Below are 21,429 nucleotides of genomic sequence, written 5' to 3' on the forward strand. Positions count from 1 at the left end.
CCATGTCTGATTCTTGAACTGTACTAGAAGTGGAGGAAAGGAATGTCTACCCTTCTCTATTTCCCGTCCTCTCTCCTTCTTACATAGCATCTCCATGGGACTGGAGTCACTGGACAGCCACCCTAGGACACTGACACTTTCCAGAGCAATACAAGACAGTTCAGTCTTACAACCTTGTGATCATTACAAACCAAAACACTGTGCCCAAAATGGCAGTTCCCTCCATCTCTGTTGTTCACTGCAGTAATGAACCAGATATTCCACTGTGACTGCTGAATTATACATAAAGGGCAGAGATCTATTCAAAAGGCACACGCACAAACAGTACCTCACGTGTACCTGCTCGTCGAACATCTCATTCCAAAATCCTGGGCATTCGGAGTTTGCTACACTAAACTCAGCAAAAAAAAGAAACGTCCCTTTTTCAGGACCCTGTCTTTCTAAGATAATTCGTAAAAATCCAAATAACTTCACAGATCTTCATTGTAAAGGGTTTAAACACTGTTTCCCATGCTTATTCAATGACCCATAAACATTGAATGAACATGCACCTGTGGAATGGTCGTTAAGACACTAACACCTTCAGACGGTAGGCAATTAAGGTCACAATTATGAAAGCTTAGGACACTAAAGAGGCCTTTCTACTGACTCTGAAAAACACCAAAAGAAAGATTCCCAGGGTCCCTGCTCATCTGTGTGAACGTGCCTTAGGCATGCTGCAAGGAGGCATGAAGACTGCAGATGTGGCCAGGGCAATAAGTTGCAATGTCCATACTACGAGACACCTAAGACAGCGCCACAGAGAGACAGGACGGACAGCTGATCGTCCTCGCAGTGGCAGACCATGTGTAACAACACCGGCACAGGATCGGTACATCCGAACATCACACCTGCGGGACAGGTACAGGATGGCAACAACCACTGCCCAAGTTACACCAGGAACGCACAATCCCTCCATAAGTGCTCAGACTGTCCACAATAGGCTGAGAGAGGCTGGACTGAGGGCTTGTAGGCCTGTTGTAAGGCAGGTCCTCACCAGACATCACCGGCAACAACATCGCCTATGGGCACAAACCCACTGTCGCTGGACCAGACAGGACTCGTGGGTTTTGTCTCACCGGATTCACGTTTATCGGCGAAGAATGAGCGTTACACCGAGTCCTGTACTCTGGAGCGGGATCGATTTGGAGGTGGAGGGTCTGTCATGGTCTGGGGTGGTGTGTCACAGCATCGTCAGACTGAGCTTGTTGTCATTGCAGGCAATCTCAACGCTGTGCATTACAGGGAAGACATCCTCCTCCCTCATGTGTTACCCTTCCTGCAGGCTCATCCTGACATGACCCTCCAGCATGACAATGCCACCAGCCATACTGCTCGTTGTGTGCGTGATTTCCTGCAAGACAGGAATGTCAGTGTTCTGCCATGGCCAGCGAAGAGCACGGATCTCAATCAAATTGAGCACGTCTGGGGCCTGTTGGATCAGCGGGTGAGGGCTAGGGCCATTCCCCCCCAGAAATATTTGGACTCATTGTTATTCACTGTGTATTTATTCCTTGTCACTTTTTATTTTACTCTGCATTGTTGGAAAAGGACCCAGAAGTAAGTATTTTACAGTTTGTCTACACTGGTTGTTTATGAAGCATGTGAAAAATACAATTTGATTTGAGCTGTATGCTGAAAATGCAGTAACTTAAAACTGATGATTAAACAAACCAAAACTAAGTACAACATGCATGGTTCAACCATAAATATGATTACATCTGTTGATTTGTCAGGGAAAGTACCCGGAAATTCCAGTCCACCAAAAACTATCTACCCTGACATTAAGATCAGTGGCTCACCCAATCACAGCTCAGCGTTTCACCCACTTCCTGGTTGTGAGAGGAATATTGTCTATCAGATATGAATCTTGTGGTGAATATGTATTAAACATTTGATTGAGAGTTGTTGAGTTGACAAGAAAAACTGTGCCATAAACTAAATGATCATTGATATAAAATATATACTTTATTATATTGATATGACAAAAAAATATATAAATTATTTACGTGATGTGTTTGGATAGACATTTTACATACAAAATTGAATATAAAAACAAAATCATGATTACATCAAAATATGGCTTCTCGTTTAGCAGCAAATTAATAACACTATCACTGTCGCTCTAAAGCGACATTTCAACAGAAGACGATAGCATGACGTGAAAATATGTACGTAAACATTCAGGTTGGGCAGGTTTGTTATTGTTAGCAGAAAGGTCATGGGGATTGGTCAGGGTTGAGAGGTTAGAGGTGAAATGTGAGGTTCATGCTCTCTCCTGCATTAATGCGTACTACCCGGGTCTGTTGCTGTGAGTCCTGCGTTCCTGCAGTAATTTTATAGGTACCTGGAGACACCTCAATGTGGAAATCCTCAGGTGATGACTGTGCCTGTAGAAACACAGGCATAGCTTAGTATCTCAACCACAGGAGTATGACAAGAAACACCATTTCAAATGTACAATATGGCTTTATGACAGCTTGTTGCACTGAAAGGCTGTAACTTTGCCTCACATGTTTCCTGGTCTGCAGTGAGGTCCCTGGGTGTTGGTGAGATTGAGAATGGTATCTACACACATGGGTTCTCTCATTTTCCGTAGGCTCTGTCTCCGACATGTAAAAGTTCTGTAATACAAACATATTTACCTAGCATAGACAAAAGCATGCACAAAGTAAGGGCAGTAGAATTGGTTTGGAGCACATACCTTGCATTGATATGTTGTCTGTGCCATGAATTCAGCTATGGTCTCAAAAGCATCATCCAGGCTGGTGTGGGCTGAGTCTCCCTGAACCTGAATATGGACAGTTGGACATCAAAGTGGCAATCAGCAGTAGAAACAATAACAAACAGCTATAGATGCAAGGACTCACCACTGATGCTACCAAATGTATAGTTTAACCATGTTGAGTCTATACAGTGTTTTCGATTTACTTTGTTTACAAACATTGGAGTTAAACTAACTTATATTATAAGGGGCAGCAGGAAGCCTAGTGGTTAGAGCATTGGGCTCCAATGCAACCAAAAGGTTGTTAGATCGAATCCCTGAGCTGACAAGGTCAAAATCTGTTGTTCTGCCCCTGAACAAGGCAGTTAACCCACTGTTCATAAGTCTTCATTGTAAATAAGAATGTTGTTAACTGACTTGCCTAGTTAAATAAATAAAAAATAAAATATATTTAGGGTTCTGACAGTTGAACTAAGCTCAAATAAAGTGGGAATATGTAACTTTTTGGGCAACCCGGCCAAATTGAAAATAGAAATGTGAGTTATAGATCTAACATTTACTTGAAAGCAAGTCAAAGAAGCAGTAGATATGTTCTATGTGCGCTATTTCTAAACTTCCCGTTCTAAAATGTTTTGTACACCAGCTTCAAACAGCTGAAAATACAATATTTTTAGTTATGGAAAATATATTTCACAGCGGTTTAGATGGTACAATGATTCTCTACACTCTATCAGCTTATTTTGTCACAAACTGAAATTAGGCAAACAATTCATTTTAGCAACCAGGAAAAGGCGGATCAATTTCTGCATATTGCAACTTTAAATTACATTCTTCAAGAATCAAAGGGGTACATATCCTTAATTTATTAGTCAAAAATGGATGTAGCAATTGCATGAGACAAATGAGACAAGTTCCCAAAATGCTCCAGTGCTTCACATATTACAAAGAAACCAGAGAAAACAAGATAGCTGACATAAAGACTGCACGGCTCCATGAGCGCAATAATACAATTATTGTGGATAGTCAGATTAATATAATAGTTCGTTTAAAACGTTTACATGCATACTTTGCATGAATAACGATGTCCCTAATAAATCTGTATACAATACATAGGACATCTGAAATCTGGCTACTGATGGATCTTTTTATAAATGCCGAAAATCGCCAACAAAACAAACGTTCTACCACAGTGACCATGTTATTTTTACTAAGACTATCTGATTCCGAGTTCGGACAAATAAAGTTTGCATGTGAGAACCATTTTTTAAATGCATACTTTCAGTGAACTCACTCCACTCGCACAGAATGGGAAGTTTGCGCTGAAGGTGCTAGCACATGCGCATATCAAATATTCACGGCTGGCGTCGACTAACGTGTTGAGATGTCCTGATACTTCGAAAGATTAAAATACCAGGTTTGCTGTGCAATCTGCGTATGCTTACTTCGATTATGACTTTACGCCCATTAAAATAAACATAGGTGTTTGCATGACTAACGCCATACTCGGCCATAAATGTAATATCGAATTAATAGTGTGCATGTAAATGTACTCAATTTACACATAGGCCTACCTCCTCACTCCCGGCGTTGTCATCCTTTGGTGTTGTACTGGGATACGGAATCGCACTCGACTTGTCTACACTCCGCCTCGAGGCTCGCTCCAGTACTTCCAGGCCGAGTCTGGCGGAGCGGAGCAGGGATAACTCCATCTGCCAGGCGTGCCTCGCTATAGGAAACAACACCGCGGGTCAACTATCTACTGTACCCAACCCACCGGCAAACAACCTTCTTATGACAAGAAAAATATTGTAGAATAACGTAAACATAACGCTGACGTCACAATCTCCCTTGCTTTGGGCGCGCAGATTTGACAGAGCACGAGCAGCAATGCAACAGGCAGTGAGCGCTCGAGTTGATCTCCAATTTCGAGAATATATTGAACACGAATTCCCACCCAATTATAATAATTTGTGTGGACGAGAAACAATGTATTCACAGAAAACTACTTACCAGAATATGTACGCCTGTTTAAATAACTTTTGCGCGCACTAAACTTGCTATAAAGATTGTCGTCACATTTGCGGTGTAGGGCGCCGCCTTTATAATCTGGATTGACTAGATCCCGCTCCGTCTCTCGCCAAATGAATCATTTTTTCTGTCATAAGTGTCAAAATATTTAATTAATTAAAATATATTATTCAAAAATGGGCATTGCTCATGGCCCGAATCAATATGCTGTGAAATGGTTACTTACACTGCCGGATGTAATCATGTCTTGATTAAAAATAGTTTTTCCATTAGTGACTCTTTTAGGTTGTTTTGGTAATGTAACAGAGACATCAAATACCAAAACTACGAAGTACACCTACTTCATTATAACAGAAAATGCAGGTGATTAAAACAACTTCAGTCATGACCTGCAAACTGTATTTGACTCACCGTGGTCACAAACCTGGTCCTGCAAAACTATTTGTACAGGTTGACCGAGACAAACACTGACACCTCATGCATTCTATTATCCTGACAGTTATTTGGTGGATTCAAGGTAACTTGTAGATCAGCGATTCTGTCCAGGCCAATTGCAATGTCTCAAACACACCTTGATTAGCCAAATCAGATGTGTACATGCTGGTTGGAACTAGTCTCCACACCCTGTAACTACAAGGACCAAGGTTGTTGACCAATGTAACAAAGGCATTATTCTATGCAGCAAATCAATCCATTCTATTCCTTTGACATATTTTACCCAACAATGTGTGAGCTAAACTTCAGGCAACATTTACATCTTCGACAGACCACAAGACAAGTCAATCCATTTATACAGTTTATTTGGAAAACATTGACAGGAGCTTATGCCATCAGCACACAAGCTCCTCCCACTGCCTTGATCTTCTCCTCTGCCCGTCGGCTGAAGAACTTTGCCTTGACGATCACAGGCTGCTTGGGCAGCTTGCCTTTGCCCAGCACTTTGAAGTAGCCCTGTGGGGAGTGACAGAACCAACATTAACCAACACAGCTACACACTTTTTTTTGGCCTACCTTCCCACAAAGTCTGTCCTAAATGCCATTGCCATGTAGTTACTCAAGTTTAATCTGCAAAACGAGTGACCCCAAAATGACAGGCAGCAGATCTTGAAGACATACATGGCTCAAATTACCAGTACCACCAGTTTGGCCTATAAACTAATAGGACCCCTCTGGAAAGATGACTCCCGAAAACCATGGCGTGTTTAGCTCTACGACCACCACAAGAGTCACGGGACTCATCTGAAGTTGGTACTGCTGATCTAACTTCGGTCTGTAGCATCCAAACAGTTTGGGCTACACAGTAACATGACCCCACCATCGAAAGGTGACACTCACAAACGCATACATATCGGTTGTTTTTCTCTAGAACGTCCACAAGCCTCATTTGAAGTTACCCGGTACTAGTTACATTTATGGAAGTACTTTAGTGCAATGTTCCCTCTGTGGAATGATGGCAGCATTCGCACGAAACTGAAAGCACGAACCACTGCTTTTGTGGCAAGGGTAGCTTTTGTTGTAGGCAGAATGCATCAGAGTAGGATCCTATTGCATTGATAACTCAGGCCCGTACTCTATACAGACTGGTGCTCCATAACCAATCAGAGCTGCAGTAGGCCTATTTAGACCATTGCCATATATGGATCTGTGCCACTCACTTTGAACTGGACTGTGTTTACAGCATGAGCGGTTGTGAGTAGATGCGCTTGTTGAGATCAAAGCAAGAGCTGCATGTAGCAACGTGTGCACATTTGTTCATATCCTTTGCTAGTTAGTGAGTTATTAGCCCAGTTATAGATAATTCTTAGTCAGCACTGGGGGAGTGATTGCTTCCTACACTCTTTGAAAAGTGAGTCAGGTAAAATAGCTTTTTTCCCCTTCTTAAAGGGGCAGAGTTGTATTTTGAGACAGGCTTGAATAAGAAAAGTAGCTAATAGACGGCAGGTAGCATAATTTGTCTGATTCTCTGTAATAAATGGTATGGGAATAATGATGCATTTTATGTTGTAAAGTAGTTTCTTGCATTAAACACCACAATATAATTTCTCTACATTGAATACCACACATTGGCTGTAGGCTGAGCGATACAGCCACTTCCATTTTGTTTATGGTAGGCCTGCATTATGATCAAAATAGCCACAATACCCTACTTGACCACTGTTAAAATTAACTTAACAGGTACAGCCTCAGTATTCACAGTAAACACACAGAGGAAATTGCTGAATTCTCACAACTTCAGTAGAAGTTGATCAGCGGACATTTGATCAGCGTCAGAAACATCACTGTAGTGTGTCGGGGTAAAATCTGGGTAAAAATACAACATTTTAATTTAATAATAATAATAATATATAATAATATATGCCATTTAGCAGACGCTTTTATCCAAAGCGACTTACAGTCATGTGTGCATACATTCTACGTATGGGTGGTCCCGGGGATCGAACCCACTACCCTGGCGTTACAAGCGCCATGCTCTACCAACTGAGCTACAGAATTTCTTAGATATAGGACAGACACTTCAAAACAAACTTCTTTACAATAACGATTTTTAACTATCTGTTTCGCTCTGCAGGAATACGTTATTCAATGCATTTCTATGGGCTAATAGCAGTAAAGCCAAATTCAACGTCTCATTTAAAAAATTATACTTACAGCAACCCGAAAATTCAAAATCAAATAGCCAAATAATCATTGCTTTACACTAAACTTGCTTTAAAGATTGTTGTCACATTTGCAGCAGTGGCAACAATACAGCAGTGGTGAGCCACCACTGCTAAATGAATATAGGGGAAACACTGAACACAGCTCCTTTCACACCAATGTCAGTCGAAGATTCCACGCCATCAAAGCCAACATGGCTACAACAAACTAGATTTTAAAAAACAAAATATTGACACCCTTGAGCAAATGGCCAGGAAGCCAATATGTTTCTCAACAACAGCAGGGGGCTTTCATCTGTTTAGGGTTCTTATTATGGACTTTTTACAGCAGTTAATTTTGAACAACCAGTTAGTACGCAAGCAAGCTTCCAACGTGCCTACATTTAAAGATAAATATTCTGTCAAATAGAGGGTAAAGGCCAGAGCTCCGGCTCAAGCCTGGGTCTAGAACAGTCTAGGCTAGTTTCAGCCGATGACTTGAGGTTAGGTCAGTAAAACCTGTGCTGGGGCTCATAAAGCCATTTACTGTTGCTGAGTGCTGACTCCAATGGAAAATAATTTGTCCTGATTGTGGAAAAATCAACATCCTTATCAGGGGTGGCTAACCCTCCTGAAGACTACTTGAACATGTCCAGCAAGAAAAACTCATTTTAGTTTTCAGTTCACTTCATATATGGTCAATTGATTTGTTTGTAACAATGTATGATACATGTAACGGTCCATGTGGCCGATTGACCTATGAGAGGACCCGTCGGTGAATAGGAACAGTCTTCACTCTGAGAGAACTCTAGCACACCAAGACAATGGTGTTTGTCAAGATGAGACTCTTGAGTCTCTGGCTATATCACTCACTGTGTGGCATACTGAACACCACCATAGCAGTCAGCCACTAACCAGGCCCATGATTACCTTAAATCAGATATGTTAGAACAGGACTGAAGAAAAGGCCTGGAGAAAAAGCCATTACAACAACTGTTTTCCATTAACTGTATGAATCAGCAACTTCAATCTGGGACCAGACAAACTGTCCCGGTGGGAAGATACTTACAGCGCGTACAGCATCAATGATGGGAGCGGGGCCCTCGGGCTTCTTGGCGTAGTTGAGCCTGGTCTGCTCGCTCACCAGTGTCCACAGCTTGTCGAGGTTGACAGTGGGGCAGTGCACCGTGTTCCTCTTGAGATGGTAGTGTCTCATACCCACCTTACCAAAGTAGCCCGGGTGGCTGTGGAGGCACAGAGGAGACCAGACAAGTGATATATCAAGCATATGGTGTTACACCAATTGTTACTGGTGATAAAGCTGAAAGTAAAAAGTTCAGTCTTAGGGCCTCTACACTACATTGACGGCAAACTAGGTCCAGGAGAGATACTTGTGTAGTTTAATGAGACAGCTCTAGATTCAAATCTAAGAGATCTCTTTTGGTGGTAGTATGGGGGACATCTACACCACATACACCCCCATTTGAGTGTTATAGTATAAAGACAACAGCTCTCCCACACCACATGTCCCTGTAAGAATTACCTTAGTACCAGTAAACAGCATTTTTCACTGTTAGACAAATTGAAAATAAGGCTTAAAATTTCCACACATTTGAGAAAAATTGCATTCGTTAAAACCTCTTGAAGCTAGGTGGCACTATTTTTATTTTTGGAAAAATAACGTTCCCAAAGTAAACAGCCTATTTCTCAGGCCCAGATGCTAGAATATTCATATAATTGACAGCTTAGGATAGAAAACACTTGAAAGTTTCCAAAACTGAAAAAATATTGTATGTGAGTATAACAAAACTGATATCGCAGGCGAAAGCCTGAGAAAAATCCAATCAGGAATTGACTCTTATTTTGAAACCTCTGTGTTCCTATGCATCCCTATTGACCATTGAAAGGGAAATCAACCAGATTCCTTTTTCTGTGGCTTCCCTAAGGTGTCTACAGCCTTTAGACGTAGTTTCAGGCCTTTATTTTGAAGAATGAGCGTAAAGTCCACATTGCGTAAGTGGTCAGTTGTTGGCTCTCAAGCCAACTGTCCCAGTTGATATACTATCGAATAGATATTTGAAAAACACTGGACATAACGTCTCATGAAAAAAATTATACTTACAGCGACCCGAAAATTCAAAATCAAATAGCCAAATAATCATTGGTATGACCATCTTAAAACAATTCCACATGTTAGCCAGAAATGAATAAATATATATATTTGTAAAAAAATATATACATTATTTGCAGCGCTGGCAACAATATAGCAGCGGTGAGCCACCACTGCTAAATGAATATAGGGGAAACACTGAACACAGCTCCTTTCACACCAATGTCAGTCAAAGATTCCGTGCCATCAAAGCCAGCATCAAACTTACGGAGGTATTTGGATATAAAAAATATCTTTATGGAACAAAAGGAACATTAGCTGTCTAACTGGGAGTCTCGTGAGTGAAAACATCCGAAGGTCAAAGGTAAACGATTAATTGAATTGCTTTTCTGATTTTCGTGACCAAGTTACCTGCCGCTAGGTGTACATAATGTTTTTCTAGTACATCGATAAACTTACACAAACGCTTGAGACGACAGGGTGATTAACAAAAGGCTAAGCTGTGTTTCGAGGTTAATCTTGGAACCACCCATCCCGGATCCGGGATAATTGTCATCAACTACGCTAAATAGCATAGCGCAACGGTTAGATAATCTTACTAGAAAATATTCATATTCATGAAATCACAAGTGAAATATAGCAAAACACAGCTTATATATATATATATATTATAACACACACACTTTGGTATTTACGGTATGCTAATAGCTGTACTCACACCAAATCCACCCTTAAAGTTGCACTAAATCACTTCGCCATTTCCTGGTTAATGAAAAAAAAGTGCACCTAATTTCAGTTATTATGACAAAATAAGACCGTTTAGTGTAGAGAATCAGTGTACCATTTAAACTGCTGTGAAATATATTTTCCATAACCAAAAATGGTTTCTTTCATCTGATTGAAGCTGTTCTACAAAACCAACAGACATCAAAAAACAAAACTTTAAGGGAGGCATAGAAATAGCGCAGAGAAAATAAAAAATTACCACTTTTTAGACTTGCTTTCAAGTCGAAATGATAGATCTATAACCCACATTTGTATCCTAATTTGGGTCACACTGCCCAAAAAGTTACATATTGCCACTTTATAACAGTTTTCCACGATGACAATGTAATCAACAGATGAGATCTGAAGTGGTAGGACAGCAAATCTATCAGCTAGGAGTACCTGACTATTGCCTTATAGCATTTAATTGTAACTTTACCAGAAGCACAAAATGAACGTGATGACGGATGATTTCATCCCACAACCTTCAGTAATGTGAGCAAACTACTATGTGTTGGACATATAGATGTGTTGGCAACAATGTATGACACTTGTAACTGCCCATGTGGGTGACTGGCCTATGAGAAGGCCAGTCGGTGAATAGGAACAGTCTTCACTCTGAGAGAACTCTAGCACACCAAAACAACAGTGTTTGTCAAGATGAGACTCTGAGTCTCTGACAATCGCTCACTCTTAAAAAACATTGATCATGTTTTCTTACTACTGAAGCCACCAAACAATGCAGTGTAGGCTTACTGTAAGATATGCTGAATAGTGTCACACTGAACCAGACAAGGTAAAAGTGCTCTCTCTACTCACTATTTGTCAAAGTTAATTCTGTGGTGATGCATGCCACCAGCATTACCACGACCTCCAGGATGCTTTCTGTGCTTGCCTACGAAGAGAAACGACAGTTGTCACATCTTGTAATAACTTACGTTATAAACACACAAGTATCACCAATGCTGACAATGCTCAACTCACCGATACGACCATGTCCGTGGCTTACGTGCCCTCGGAGCTTTCTGGTCTTGGTCTTCTTAGTGGGCTACAATACATAATTTGAGGTTAGCAAACTAGGTAACAACACAGTCATGATTGGCCCACCAGTAGCCGACCTTTTCAGCCAAGCATGTCATGTCAACCACCAAACAGAAGACTTCACGACCTGGTCAATAATCAACTAGAAAAATATACACCTAGGCATAATGCGCTCTCCCCCTGCCAGGTAGTTAGCAGCTAAATGACTAGTTAGCTAGAAAGCTAAGCTAGCACAACATATAGCTGGTCACAATGACCGAGGTTGTAAGTATTACAAGACGTATATAACACATTTTACAAAGTTCCGTGACATAATGTATCTAATTTACGCCATCGTAATCTCGCCAGTAAACGTAGCTAGTTTTGAACGGCATGTATCCAACATCGGTGAATTTTCGCCGATTTATACGTTTCTTCACCACATAATCAGTAATAGTGACATGAGAGCGGGACATTGTCTGTCACATATAAGACAACTTTACAAATGTGTGTTTCTTTCTACTCGCAAAACGCAGGATGGACATAGATTTAAGCCAATTTCTACAGCAGGGGTATACATGTAAGTACCTACCATCTTGGAGGATAAATTAAAGAGGAACGCGAATTGGAAATCTCACGGTTTTGTACGAGATTTGAAACGCGACACAACATTCAAAGAAACCTACAGCGACATCAGACGGACTTCTCCGGACGTCCCTACCTCATTGAAGTTTTTTTTTAATTGTTAGGTAAGGGTTATGGGACGGACACCAACAGGACTCCAGAAAAAAATATATGTGCGAATACAAGCTGATAAAGTGAGAAGTTTATGACTATGAATTGAAACAATGCTATTCATTCCTGAGTTAGACTGAATGATATCGCAGTTTGATCCCCAAACCAATCATGACCACACGAAGCTGCAGTAGGCTTATTTATTTATTAGGCTAAAACAAAAAAATTCTCAGATACCAGTGTCAGTAATCTTTGTTGGACAATTTACATCCCAGCTAGCACATAACGTTCTGAGAACCATGTTTCTTAGCGCTTGGCGAGAGCGTAGTTGTCCTATGGTTATTTTGCATGCAACCTTCCTACAAATTTCTGGGAATTCTGCAAGATAGCTGCTTCACACTGGGTACACACGGGTTGAATCAACATTGCTTCCACATAATTTCAATTAAATTATGTTGAGCCGACTTGGAATTGACGTCTGTGCCCTGTGTGTTGGTTCTGGAACATTCTCAGCACCTTTATGGAACTTCACAAAAATACTTTATTTTCTTGGTATTTTATTACTTTAACAGAACGTTTCCTATAAGTTCAAACATGGTTACGTTTCATTTCAATTTTGGTAATGTTCTAGGAACGTTCTCCAACTGGTTTGACATTGGGAATGTTTTCAAATAGTTCAGAGAACATTAAGAAACAATGTTCCCCTCTTGTGAGAATTTCAGTACTTCAGCAACCATGGTTCTATATAAAGTAATGTTCTCAACTTCTTCTGAGAATGTTTTAAGTAACAATGTTCTTCTTTGGGAATTTCAGTACTTCAGCATAATGTTTCCTCATGGTTCTATTTCAAGTCATGTTCTAAACTTGTTCTGAGAACATTAAGAAAACGTACCTTAAAAACCACAATAATATTTTAGTAGCGCTCAGAGAACGTTCTAAGAATGTTATTTTAAGAAACATGTACATTCTGTTCTCGGCATCAATAAAACTTTCTCTATCCTCTATCTTGTTAAGTGTGTTGGCCACACCTGATCTTAATGAGTACTTGTTTTCTTTGCAATGGGGTCTATTTGAATAGACTAAAATAAAGGTTGTGGTTGTGATGAAACGTTTAGCTGGCCATGAGGTAAGGGTATAATGGCGGACAGGAAAAAAGGAGAAAAGTGCAGCACATTATAAGTAAATATGGAATGGGGGAATGCACAGAACTTTTGGAAGAGCGGAAGAAGATAATGAGAGTAAGGATTAATTAACTGCGGTGGCAGGTGGGGTGAAGAGCGCCAAGTTTGAGCCTGGAATTTAAAAGGTCAGTGGGGTCTGAGTTGTTGTCTCCTGTAATTGTCACGACATCTACCGAAGTTGATGCCTCTCCTTGCTCGGGTGGTGCTCGGCGGTCAACGTCACCGGTCTTCTAGCCATCATTGATCCATTTTTCATTTTCCATTGGTTTTGTCTTGTCTTCCTACACACCTGGTTCCAATCCCATTCATTACCTTTAACCCTCTGTTTCCCCTCATCTCTTTGTCAGAGATTGTTTGTTATTATTTTCGTGTTGTTTGTATTGGTGCGGGGCGGGTCCTCATACCCATCTTGTTTTGTGTATTTTTTTCATGGTTTTGGAGTTATGTTTTTTATGTCATTAAACTACTCCATTTTTACCAAGAATATTTATCCTGCGCCTGACTTACTTGCCACCTATACACACTCTTATGACAGTAATGCTGTTTGCGCTGTTGAATCTAGTGATTTGTATCTTGTTTTTATTGTTGTCTGAATACAATACCTGTTTTGTAAAGTAGACCATTTCACATGAATGGGATACAGTACCTCCAGTTCCTTGTTTTAATTGGTCAAGTTTATCCAGCTCCTCTATGACTTGCTTCACCATTTTGATGTGGTCCTCTGCCTTCCTCTTTACAATTTTGATGCTTTCTAACCTAAACCGTTATAAGTTCCTGTATTGCACGGTAAGGCCCTCAGATTTACTGAAGGACATAGATTTTTTTAAAGGGAATTAAACATTACAGACCAAACAAAAATATTAAATAAAGGGGAACATTTAAGAATAGGACATGTAAAGTATAAATCAAGTGAGTTTCGTGTATAGGCGACACAAACCACAACGTAGCATTTCGATATGAGGCAGTTGAACTTAATCTACTCACTTGACCTCTGCTGGTCTCTATTCTCTCTACTCGCTCGATCTCTGCAGGACTCGAGTGATTTGTAGCTTGTTTTTATTGTTTTGTCTGAATACAATACCTGTTTGGGTTATTGCTCTGTCCATCACCGACTCTTTGCAGCAATCACAGGCAACACCTCGATGAGCAACTGCAACAGGAGATAGCCCTTTTCCACCAACGGATCATGTACAGAACATCACCTTCATCTGCCAACCACAGTTCAGCAGTGAGCTGGTGAGCACTTCACCATATTTGTTCACTTGAGCAATGCTCTTGGACCCTTTCTTGTTTTACTTAATCTGCAAAATTGTAATTATTCACCTACCTCCTCATGTCTTTTGCACACAATGTATATATACTCTTTTTTTCTTTTTTTTCTACTGTGTTATTGACTTGTTAATTGTTTGCTCCATGTGTAATTCTGTGTTGTCTGTTCACACTGCTATGCTTTATCTTGGCCAGGTTGCAGTTGTAAATGAGAACTTGTTCTCAACTAGCCTACCTGGTTAAATAAAGGTGAAAAAAAAAAATATATATATATGTTCTTGGAGTATGTTTGAAATGGCCCCTTATAGCAATTTGTTGTAGAAACAGAAGGCCATCCCACTGGTTAAATCAATGTTTACATGTTGTTTCAAATAAAATACACTGAACCATCGTGAAATAGACGTTGAACTTATGTCTGTGCCCAGTGGGATGTCACGTGATTCCTTCAGTGTTGTCCAAACATTTTTTGTTTATACAACACATAAATAAATATGGGACCATGACTGCTGTTTAGTAGGCCTGTGTGTAATCAGAATACATTTTGTACTGTTCTTTTGTGTGGCCGGAAGCAAAATGGAACTACACACTGGTGCAAAGCTATCCATTTGGAAAGAACAGTAACAAATTGTGAGACTGGGTACGAGGTTACTGTTCTTTTCAAATGGACGTCTGTTGGTTATTACGATAAGAATGTTTGCTCAAATGTTACCGTTAATGTCATGTAAATAACTCCAGGCTTTTTTTATTAGCTGAATAATGATAGGGTGACAAGGTGTGCTTTTTTTATTGTGCTTCTATTACCCACATAAAGTCTGGACCGAATATTAAAAATACATCCGTATAGAGATTCCATAACTCAAACCCTTGTTTGTCAGATTTGTCACCATGTACAAGACCTCCTGGATTCTATAACTCAAACCTTGTCAGATTTGTTACCATGTACAAGACCTCCTGGATTCTATAACTCAAACCTTATTTGTCAGATTTGTCACCATGTACAAGACCTCCTGGATTCTATAACTCAAACCTTGTTTGTCAGTTTTGTCACAATGTACAAGACCTCCTGGATTCTATAACTCGAACCTTATTTGTCAGTTTTGTCACCATGTACAAGACCTCCTGGATTCTATAACTCAAACCTTATTTGTCAGTTTTGTCACCATGTACAAGACCTCCTGGATTCTATAACTCAAACCTTATTTGTCAGATTTGTCACCAGGTACAAGACCACCGGTAATCCTTAGTCCTTACTACTAGCACCTCAAGTCAAAATTCAGTTATACTGGGACGCTAGCCTTTGAACAAGGCAGATAGCCACTCTAGGTATGAAAATCTTCCCATATCAAATAATGAATTAAAAAATATATATTTGTCAATATGACTTATAAGATACCGTTTGGGTATTTCATTCCTCTTGTAAAAAGTTGATTTAACTGAGTGTACAAAACATTTAGAACATCTGCTCTTTCCATGACAGACTGACCAGGTGAATCCATGATCCCTTATTGATGTCACTTGTTAAATCCACTTCAATCAGTGTAGATGAAGGGGAGGAGACAGGTTAATGAAGGATTTCTAAGCCTTGAGACATGGAATGTGTGTGTGTGTCATTCAGAGGGTGAATGGGCAAGACAAAAGATGTATGTGCCTTTGAACCGGGTATGGTAGTAGGTGCCAGGCTCACCGGTTTGTGTCAATAACTGCACCGTTGCTGGGTTTTTCACTCAACAGTTTCCCATGTGGATCACAAATGGTCCACCACCCAAAGGACATCCAGCCAACTTTACACAACTGTGTAAAGCATTGGAGTCAACATCGGTCAGCATCCCTGTGGAACGCTTGGATTGCGTCCTACCTGACAGGTCGCTCCTACCAGGTGGCGTGGCGAGAATCTGTCTCCTCACCACGCGCTCTCACCACTGGTGTCCCCCAGGGCTCTGTTCTAGGCCCTCTCCTATTCTCGCTATACACCAAGTCACTTGGCTCTGTCATAACCTCACATGGTCTCTCCTATCATTGCTATGCAGACGACACACAATTAATCTTCTCCTTTCCCCCTTCTGATGACCAGGTGGCGAATCGCATCTCTGCATGTCTGGCAGACATATCAGTGTGGATGACGGATCACCACCTCAAGCTGAACCTCGGCAAGACGGAGCTGCTCTTCCTCCCGGGGAAGGACTGCCCGTTCCATGATCTCGCCATCACGGTTGACAACTCCATTGTGTCCTCCTCCCAGAGCGCTAAGAACCTTGGCGTGATCCTGGACAACACCCTGTCGTTCTCAACTAACATCAAGTTGGTGGCCCGTTCCTGTAGGTTCATGCTCTACAACATCCGCAGAGTACGACCCTGCCTCACACAGGAAGCGGCGCAGGTCCTAATCCAGGCACTTGTCATCTCCCGTCTGGATTACTGCAACTCGCTGTTGGCTGGGCTCCCTGCCTGTGCCATTAAACCCCTACAACTTGTAGCTCCCTTCAGTAACCACGAGCACAACCGTTCCTTGATTTTAACTGGCGGCTTTATTCTGTAGTTTAGTCAGAATTATCACCTTCCGTGAGAACTATAAAGTAAATGAAAAATACAGTTAAGCACACTCTTACAACCTTATCTTACGAGTGACTTATTAGCTTGGTATAACTCTGAAGTGCTTACATACATAACAGTTTAACCGGCGTTATAACAGGTTCAGATTAACACATGAATAAAGGAACAAATACCTCATTGGCTGCTTATTACAGAAGGGAGGAAATCAAACTTCACACTTATTATTCCTGGCATGAATTCACACTTCATCCTAACATACTCTTCAACCTTTATGAACTACTCCCGATGACATGAAAACTTAGCTAACGCAGCGCAGGATTGCCTTCCTCCAAAGGTGTGTTGCTACAATAACGATCCCCGTTACAACAGTATTAGCTACGTAGTTCCGCTTGCATTATCATTTCCCCGCACAGCGGACACATAAACAATTCAAACAAAAGACCACGAGATAACCTGTAAGTCTAACTGTCAGTTACACTCCCACCAATCACCGGTGATTTCTGTGAAAGGGGTCTGCAGGTTTCTTGATCGGCTTCCAGGAGGGTGACTGTCTTATGGATGGGCCTCTCCAGATAGGTGGGTTTGGTGATGCGTTTACCTCTCTCATCTAGGGTTGAGTCGCTGATCAGTAACTTGACTCTTCTCACCCGGCCATCCTGTCCCGGGTACACTTCTGTAACCTTTGCCAATTTCCACTGGTTGCGTGGTGCAGTATCATCTTGCAAAATGACAATGTCATTAATCCTTGCGTTTCTTCTGTCTTTACTCCATTTCTGTCTGTGTTGGAGGTTTAGGAGGTACTCTTTCTTCCACCTTGTCCAGAATTCATTGGCTAAAAATTGTACTCTGCGCCATCTCTTGCGGAGATAAAGATCTTCCTTGATGAACTGTCCAGGTGGCGGTAAGATAACTGTGGACTTCATTGTTAAGATGTGATTTGGCGTGAGAGGTTCTGGACCTAATGGATCATTCAGATATTCCGTAGTTAGGGGCCTACTATTTAAAATCGCCATGACTTCATAGAGAAAGGTACGCAGAGAAGCGGTGTCGAGTCTTCCGTCTGACTGATCAAGAGTGGATGTTAAGACACTTCGTATCGTGCGGATTTGCCTTTCCCAAACACCACCCATGTGACTTGAAGATGGGGTGTTCATGATAAACTCGCATCCAAGTTCCTTCAGTCGTGTTTGATCCATTTCTTTCAGGGCGTCCACAAACTCGCGTCTTGCGCCAATGAAGTTGCTGCCTTGATCACATCTGATTTGACGAACATTACCACGTATGGCAATGAATGAACGCAGGGAATTGATAAAAGCGTCGGTGGTTAAGTCGTCAAGCATTTCAATGTGAACTGCTCGGGAGCCCATGCAAGTGAATAGGAGCCCATAACGCTTTAACTCTCTTCTTCCGTCCTTGGCATAGAAAGGTCCAAAGCAGTCCATCCCGCAGTATGTGAAGGGAGGCGCGGTCTCCATGCGTTCCTTTGGAAGATCTGCCATCCTTTGCCCTTCTGTACATCTTCTGAATTTCCTGCATTTCACACATTTGTAGATGTGAGAGGAAACTGCATTGCTGCATCCTAGGATCCATATACCGTTGGATCGCAGCTCATTGATCGTCATTCCACGTCCTTGGTGTCGTACTTTTTCATGATAGTGCTTGATGAGCAGCACTGACAAGTGGCTATCTCTTGGCAGGATTGCGGGATGCTTCACATGGGAATGAAGAGTTGCATGAGCCAAGCGACCTCCCACCCTGAGGATACCTTGCTCATCCAGAAATGGACTCAATTTACGCAACTTGCTTGCTTTATCTTTGGTCTTGATGTCTTTCTGGTGCCTGAGATTGTGTATCTCATGGGAGAAGGCTGCTTCTTGAACCATCTTTATAATGGTGAGTTCTGCCTCTCTCCTTTCTTCTATGCTTGTAGCTTCACTGGACCTCAATTTTAAGCCTATGGCTTCCTTGACATGTCGTTTGAGCCTGGCAATAGCTTTTACCACTCTTGCCCAGTCTGAGAACTTATGAAGGTGATCTAGTAATGATCTTTCTTCCTTTGCTTGGGTATCATGGACCAGGGATTTCAGCTCTGGATCATTGTTTGAGAACTCTTCCCCCTTGACTTGTCCTTTGGGAAGTTCTTCATGCCAAAGAAAGTCTGGACCTGTGAACCAGTTGGAAGCCATGAGCTGTTCTGATGTGAGACCTCTGGAAGCATGATCCGCAGGATTCTCTTCAGAGGTCACATATCTCCATTGTTCGGGATCTGTGCTTTGCTTAATGCGTTGAATACGGTTAGCTACAAAGACGTGGAATCTTCTGGCTTCATTGTTGATGTAGCCAAGAACTACCTTCGAGTCAGTCCAGAAGTATTCCTGTAGACCTTGTATCTCTAGCTCCTTTTTGAGCATGTCACTTGTTCGAACAGCTACCACCGCTGCTGAAAGTTCCAGTCGTGGTATGGTCGTAACCTTGGAGGGGGCGACTCTCGACTTCCCCATAACTAGGGAGCAATGAACTTCTCCTGCGGTGCTGATTGTTCTGAGGTATGAGCACTCTCCATAACCTGAGGTACTAGCGTCAGAGAAGTGATGGAGCTCATAACTCTGCACCTCCTTGAAACTTGATGGCAAGTAGCTTCGTTGGATCCTTACCTCAGACAAGTTTTGTAGACCTTGGAGCCAGAATTCCCACTGGGAACGTAGGTCATCTGGAAGGGGGTCATCCCAATCGATTTTGTCACGACACATCCGCTGCAAGATCTGCTTCCCCGCCAGGACAAAGGGTGCCACAAACCCAAGCGGATCATATACAGAGGCTACTGTAGACAACACTCCTCTTCTTGTGAGTGGGCGTTCCTTGACAACTACTCTAAACTGGAACTCGTCTGATGCGACACACCACAGTACACCAAGCGCTCTCTCCATGTGTGGTTCACCCAGAGCCATATCCAGGTCTTTGGCACCCTTGGCACGTTCTTCCTTGGGAATTGTGGCTATAACTTCCTTGCTGTTAGAGATAAACTTGTGCAACCGAAGTTTGCCGATGCTGCAAAGCTCTCTTGCTTCTTTCACCAGCTGGGCCGCTTCAGCTTCAGACGATACGCTCGTCAACCCATCATCAACATAAAAGTTCCTTTCTATGAACTGGATAGACTTCTCGCTGAAGCTTCCTCGTCCTTCGGCAGCAAGATGTTTGAGACCATAGTTGGCGCAACCAGGAGATGAAGCTGCGCCGAACAAGTGGACCTTCATACGATACACTGAGGGTTGAGACTCTAGATCTCCGTTCTCCCACCAAAGGAACCGTAGATAATCTTGGTCTTCTGCTTTCACATGAAACTGGTGGAACATGCGCTCTACGTCACACATGATTGCAACTGGCCCCTTACGAAAACGACAAAGGACGCCCAGCAATGTGTTTGTCAACTCTGGACCGGTAAGGAGATGATCATTCAAGGACGTCTCTCGAAACTTAGCTGAGCAGTCAAAGACGACTCGTATCTTCCCGGCTTTTGTGGGTGATAAACCCCATGGTGCGGGATGTACCATGCTGGATGCTTGTTAATTTCCTCTTTAGAGACCTTCTCAGCATCTCCACAAGCTATAGTCTCTTCCATGAATGCTGTGTAGTCCTTGTAGTACTGCTTGTCTCTCCTTAGCCTCCTTTCCAGGCACTTGAGTCGGTGAACTGCACATGTTTTATTGTTCGGCAGATTGGGTCTTTCTTCCTTAAACGGCAGCGGCATCTCATAATGTCCATTGTCCTTACGTCTGATGCCCTCTTTCATTTTCTTCAGGAACCGGATATCCTCTTGAGATATGAGGTCCTCTTCTGCAGCTCTCTCATTGAAGTCAGATTCAAGCGTCTTGATAATGTCCAGTGTTGTGATTACCTCTCTTACACGTGTTCTACAAACATAGTGTACTTGATTTGTGAGGTTGGAAGAAGATTGAAGGCTTGGCATCACCTGTCTAACGATAACCCGATGACTCACTCCAATAGGGTCGCCATAGTCGATACATGGATTTCCATAGCCGACTATGCTCCAGCCAAGATCTGTTCTCTGAGCAAAGGCTGATTTCCCTTACCAGACACAATTTCTCTTGGAAGGAGAGCCTGGGAGCAGTTGTAGCCAATTAAGAGACCGACATCACAGCTCTGTTGAGGAGCAATCTCCTCTGCAATGTGTTCAAGATGAGACCATGCTCTTGCAGTCTCTGGAGTAGGAATATGATCTCTGTTTGCAGGAATAAACTCTCTCGAGTAGGTCGTTGGCAGAGGGATTTTCTTCTCCAAGTAAAGCCCTCTAACCTGCAAACCAGACAGCTTCTGGCAGGACACAATGGTATTCCTTGAAGCCATTGTAGA

The 21,429-nt window shown here is 42.0% G+C and overlaps 3 protein-coding genes and 2 non-coding genes across 6 annotated transcripts; all 5 read right to left on the minus strand.

Moving 5' to 3' along the window:
* Positions 1 to 1,988: 1,988 nt before the first annotated feature.
* LOC124037543 (A-kinase-interacting protein 1-like) lies at positions 1,989 to 5,423 on the minus strand. 2 transcript variants are annotated; one of them, XM_046352348.1, is made up of 5 exons: positions 5,204 to 5,423; positions 4,336 to 4,490; positions 2,744 to 2,830; positions 2,553 to 2,663; positions 1,989 to 2,429 (listed from the first exon to the last, which is right to left on the minus strand). In XM_046352348.1, the coding sequence occupies exons 2-5, from the start codon at positions 4,471 to 4,473 to the stop codon at positions 2,286 to 2,288; spliced, it is 480 nt and encodes a 159-aa protein (XP_046208304.1). In that variant the 5' UTR covers positions 4,474 to 4,490; positions 5,204 to 5,423; the 3' UTR covers positions 1,989 to 2,285. The 2 variants fall into 2 exon arrangements, with proteins under 2 accessions (XP_046208304.1, XP_046208303.1); XM_046352347.1 differs by lacking the exon at positions 5,204 to 5,423 and adding an exon at positions 4,775 to 5,191.
* A 152-nt stretch (positions 5,424 to 5,575) lies between these two features.
* LOC124037545 (60S ribosomal protein L27a) lies at positions 5,576 to 11,982 on the minus strand. The gene is made up of 5 exons (XM_046352349.1): positions 11,916 to 11,982; positions 11,288 to 11,351; positions 11,123 to 11,198; positions 8,498 to 8,672; positions 5,576 to 5,743 (listed from the first exon to the last, which is right to left on the minus strand). The coding sequence occupies exons 1-5, from the start codon at positions 11,916 to 11,918 to the stop codon at positions 5,615 to 5,617; spliced, it is 447 nt and encodes a 148-aa protein (XP_046208305.1). The 5' UTR covers positions 11,919 to 11,982; the 3' UTR covers positions 5,576 to 5,614.
* Positions 8,157 to 8,288, minus strand: LOC124038841. Its single transcript, XR_006839444.1, has one exon. It is a non-coding gene; the product is annotated as a small nucleolar RNA SNORA3/SNORA45 family (small nucleolar RNA).
* On the minus strand, positions 10,853 to 10,983 carry LOC124038840. The gene has a single exon (XR_006839443.1). It is a non-coding gene; the product is annotated as a small nucleolar RNA SNORA3/SNORA45 family (small nucleolar RNA).
* Positions 11,983 to 17,467: 5,485 nt separating the features above from the next.
* On the minus strand, positions 17,468 to 20,560 carry LOC124037546. Its single transcript, XM_046352350.1, has one exon. It carries the CDS (start codon positions 20,427 to 20,429, stop codon positions 17,520 to 17,522), a length of 2,910 nt encoding a protein of 969 aa, XP_046208306.1. The 5' UTR covers positions 20,430 to 20,560; the 3' UTR covers positions 17,468 to 17,519.
* Positions 20,561 to 21,429: the final 869 nt, after the last annotated feature.

The sequence above is a fragment of the Oncorhynchus gorbuscha genome, linkage group LG06 (genome assembly GCF_021184085.1).
Source record: "Oncorhynchus gorbuscha isolate QuinsamMale2020 ecotype Even-year linkage group LG06, OgorEven_v1.0, whole genome shotgun sequence".
Lineage (NCBI taxonomy): Eukaryota > Metazoa > Chordata > Actinopteri > Salmoniformes > Salmonidae > Oncorhynchus > Oncorhynchus gorbuscha.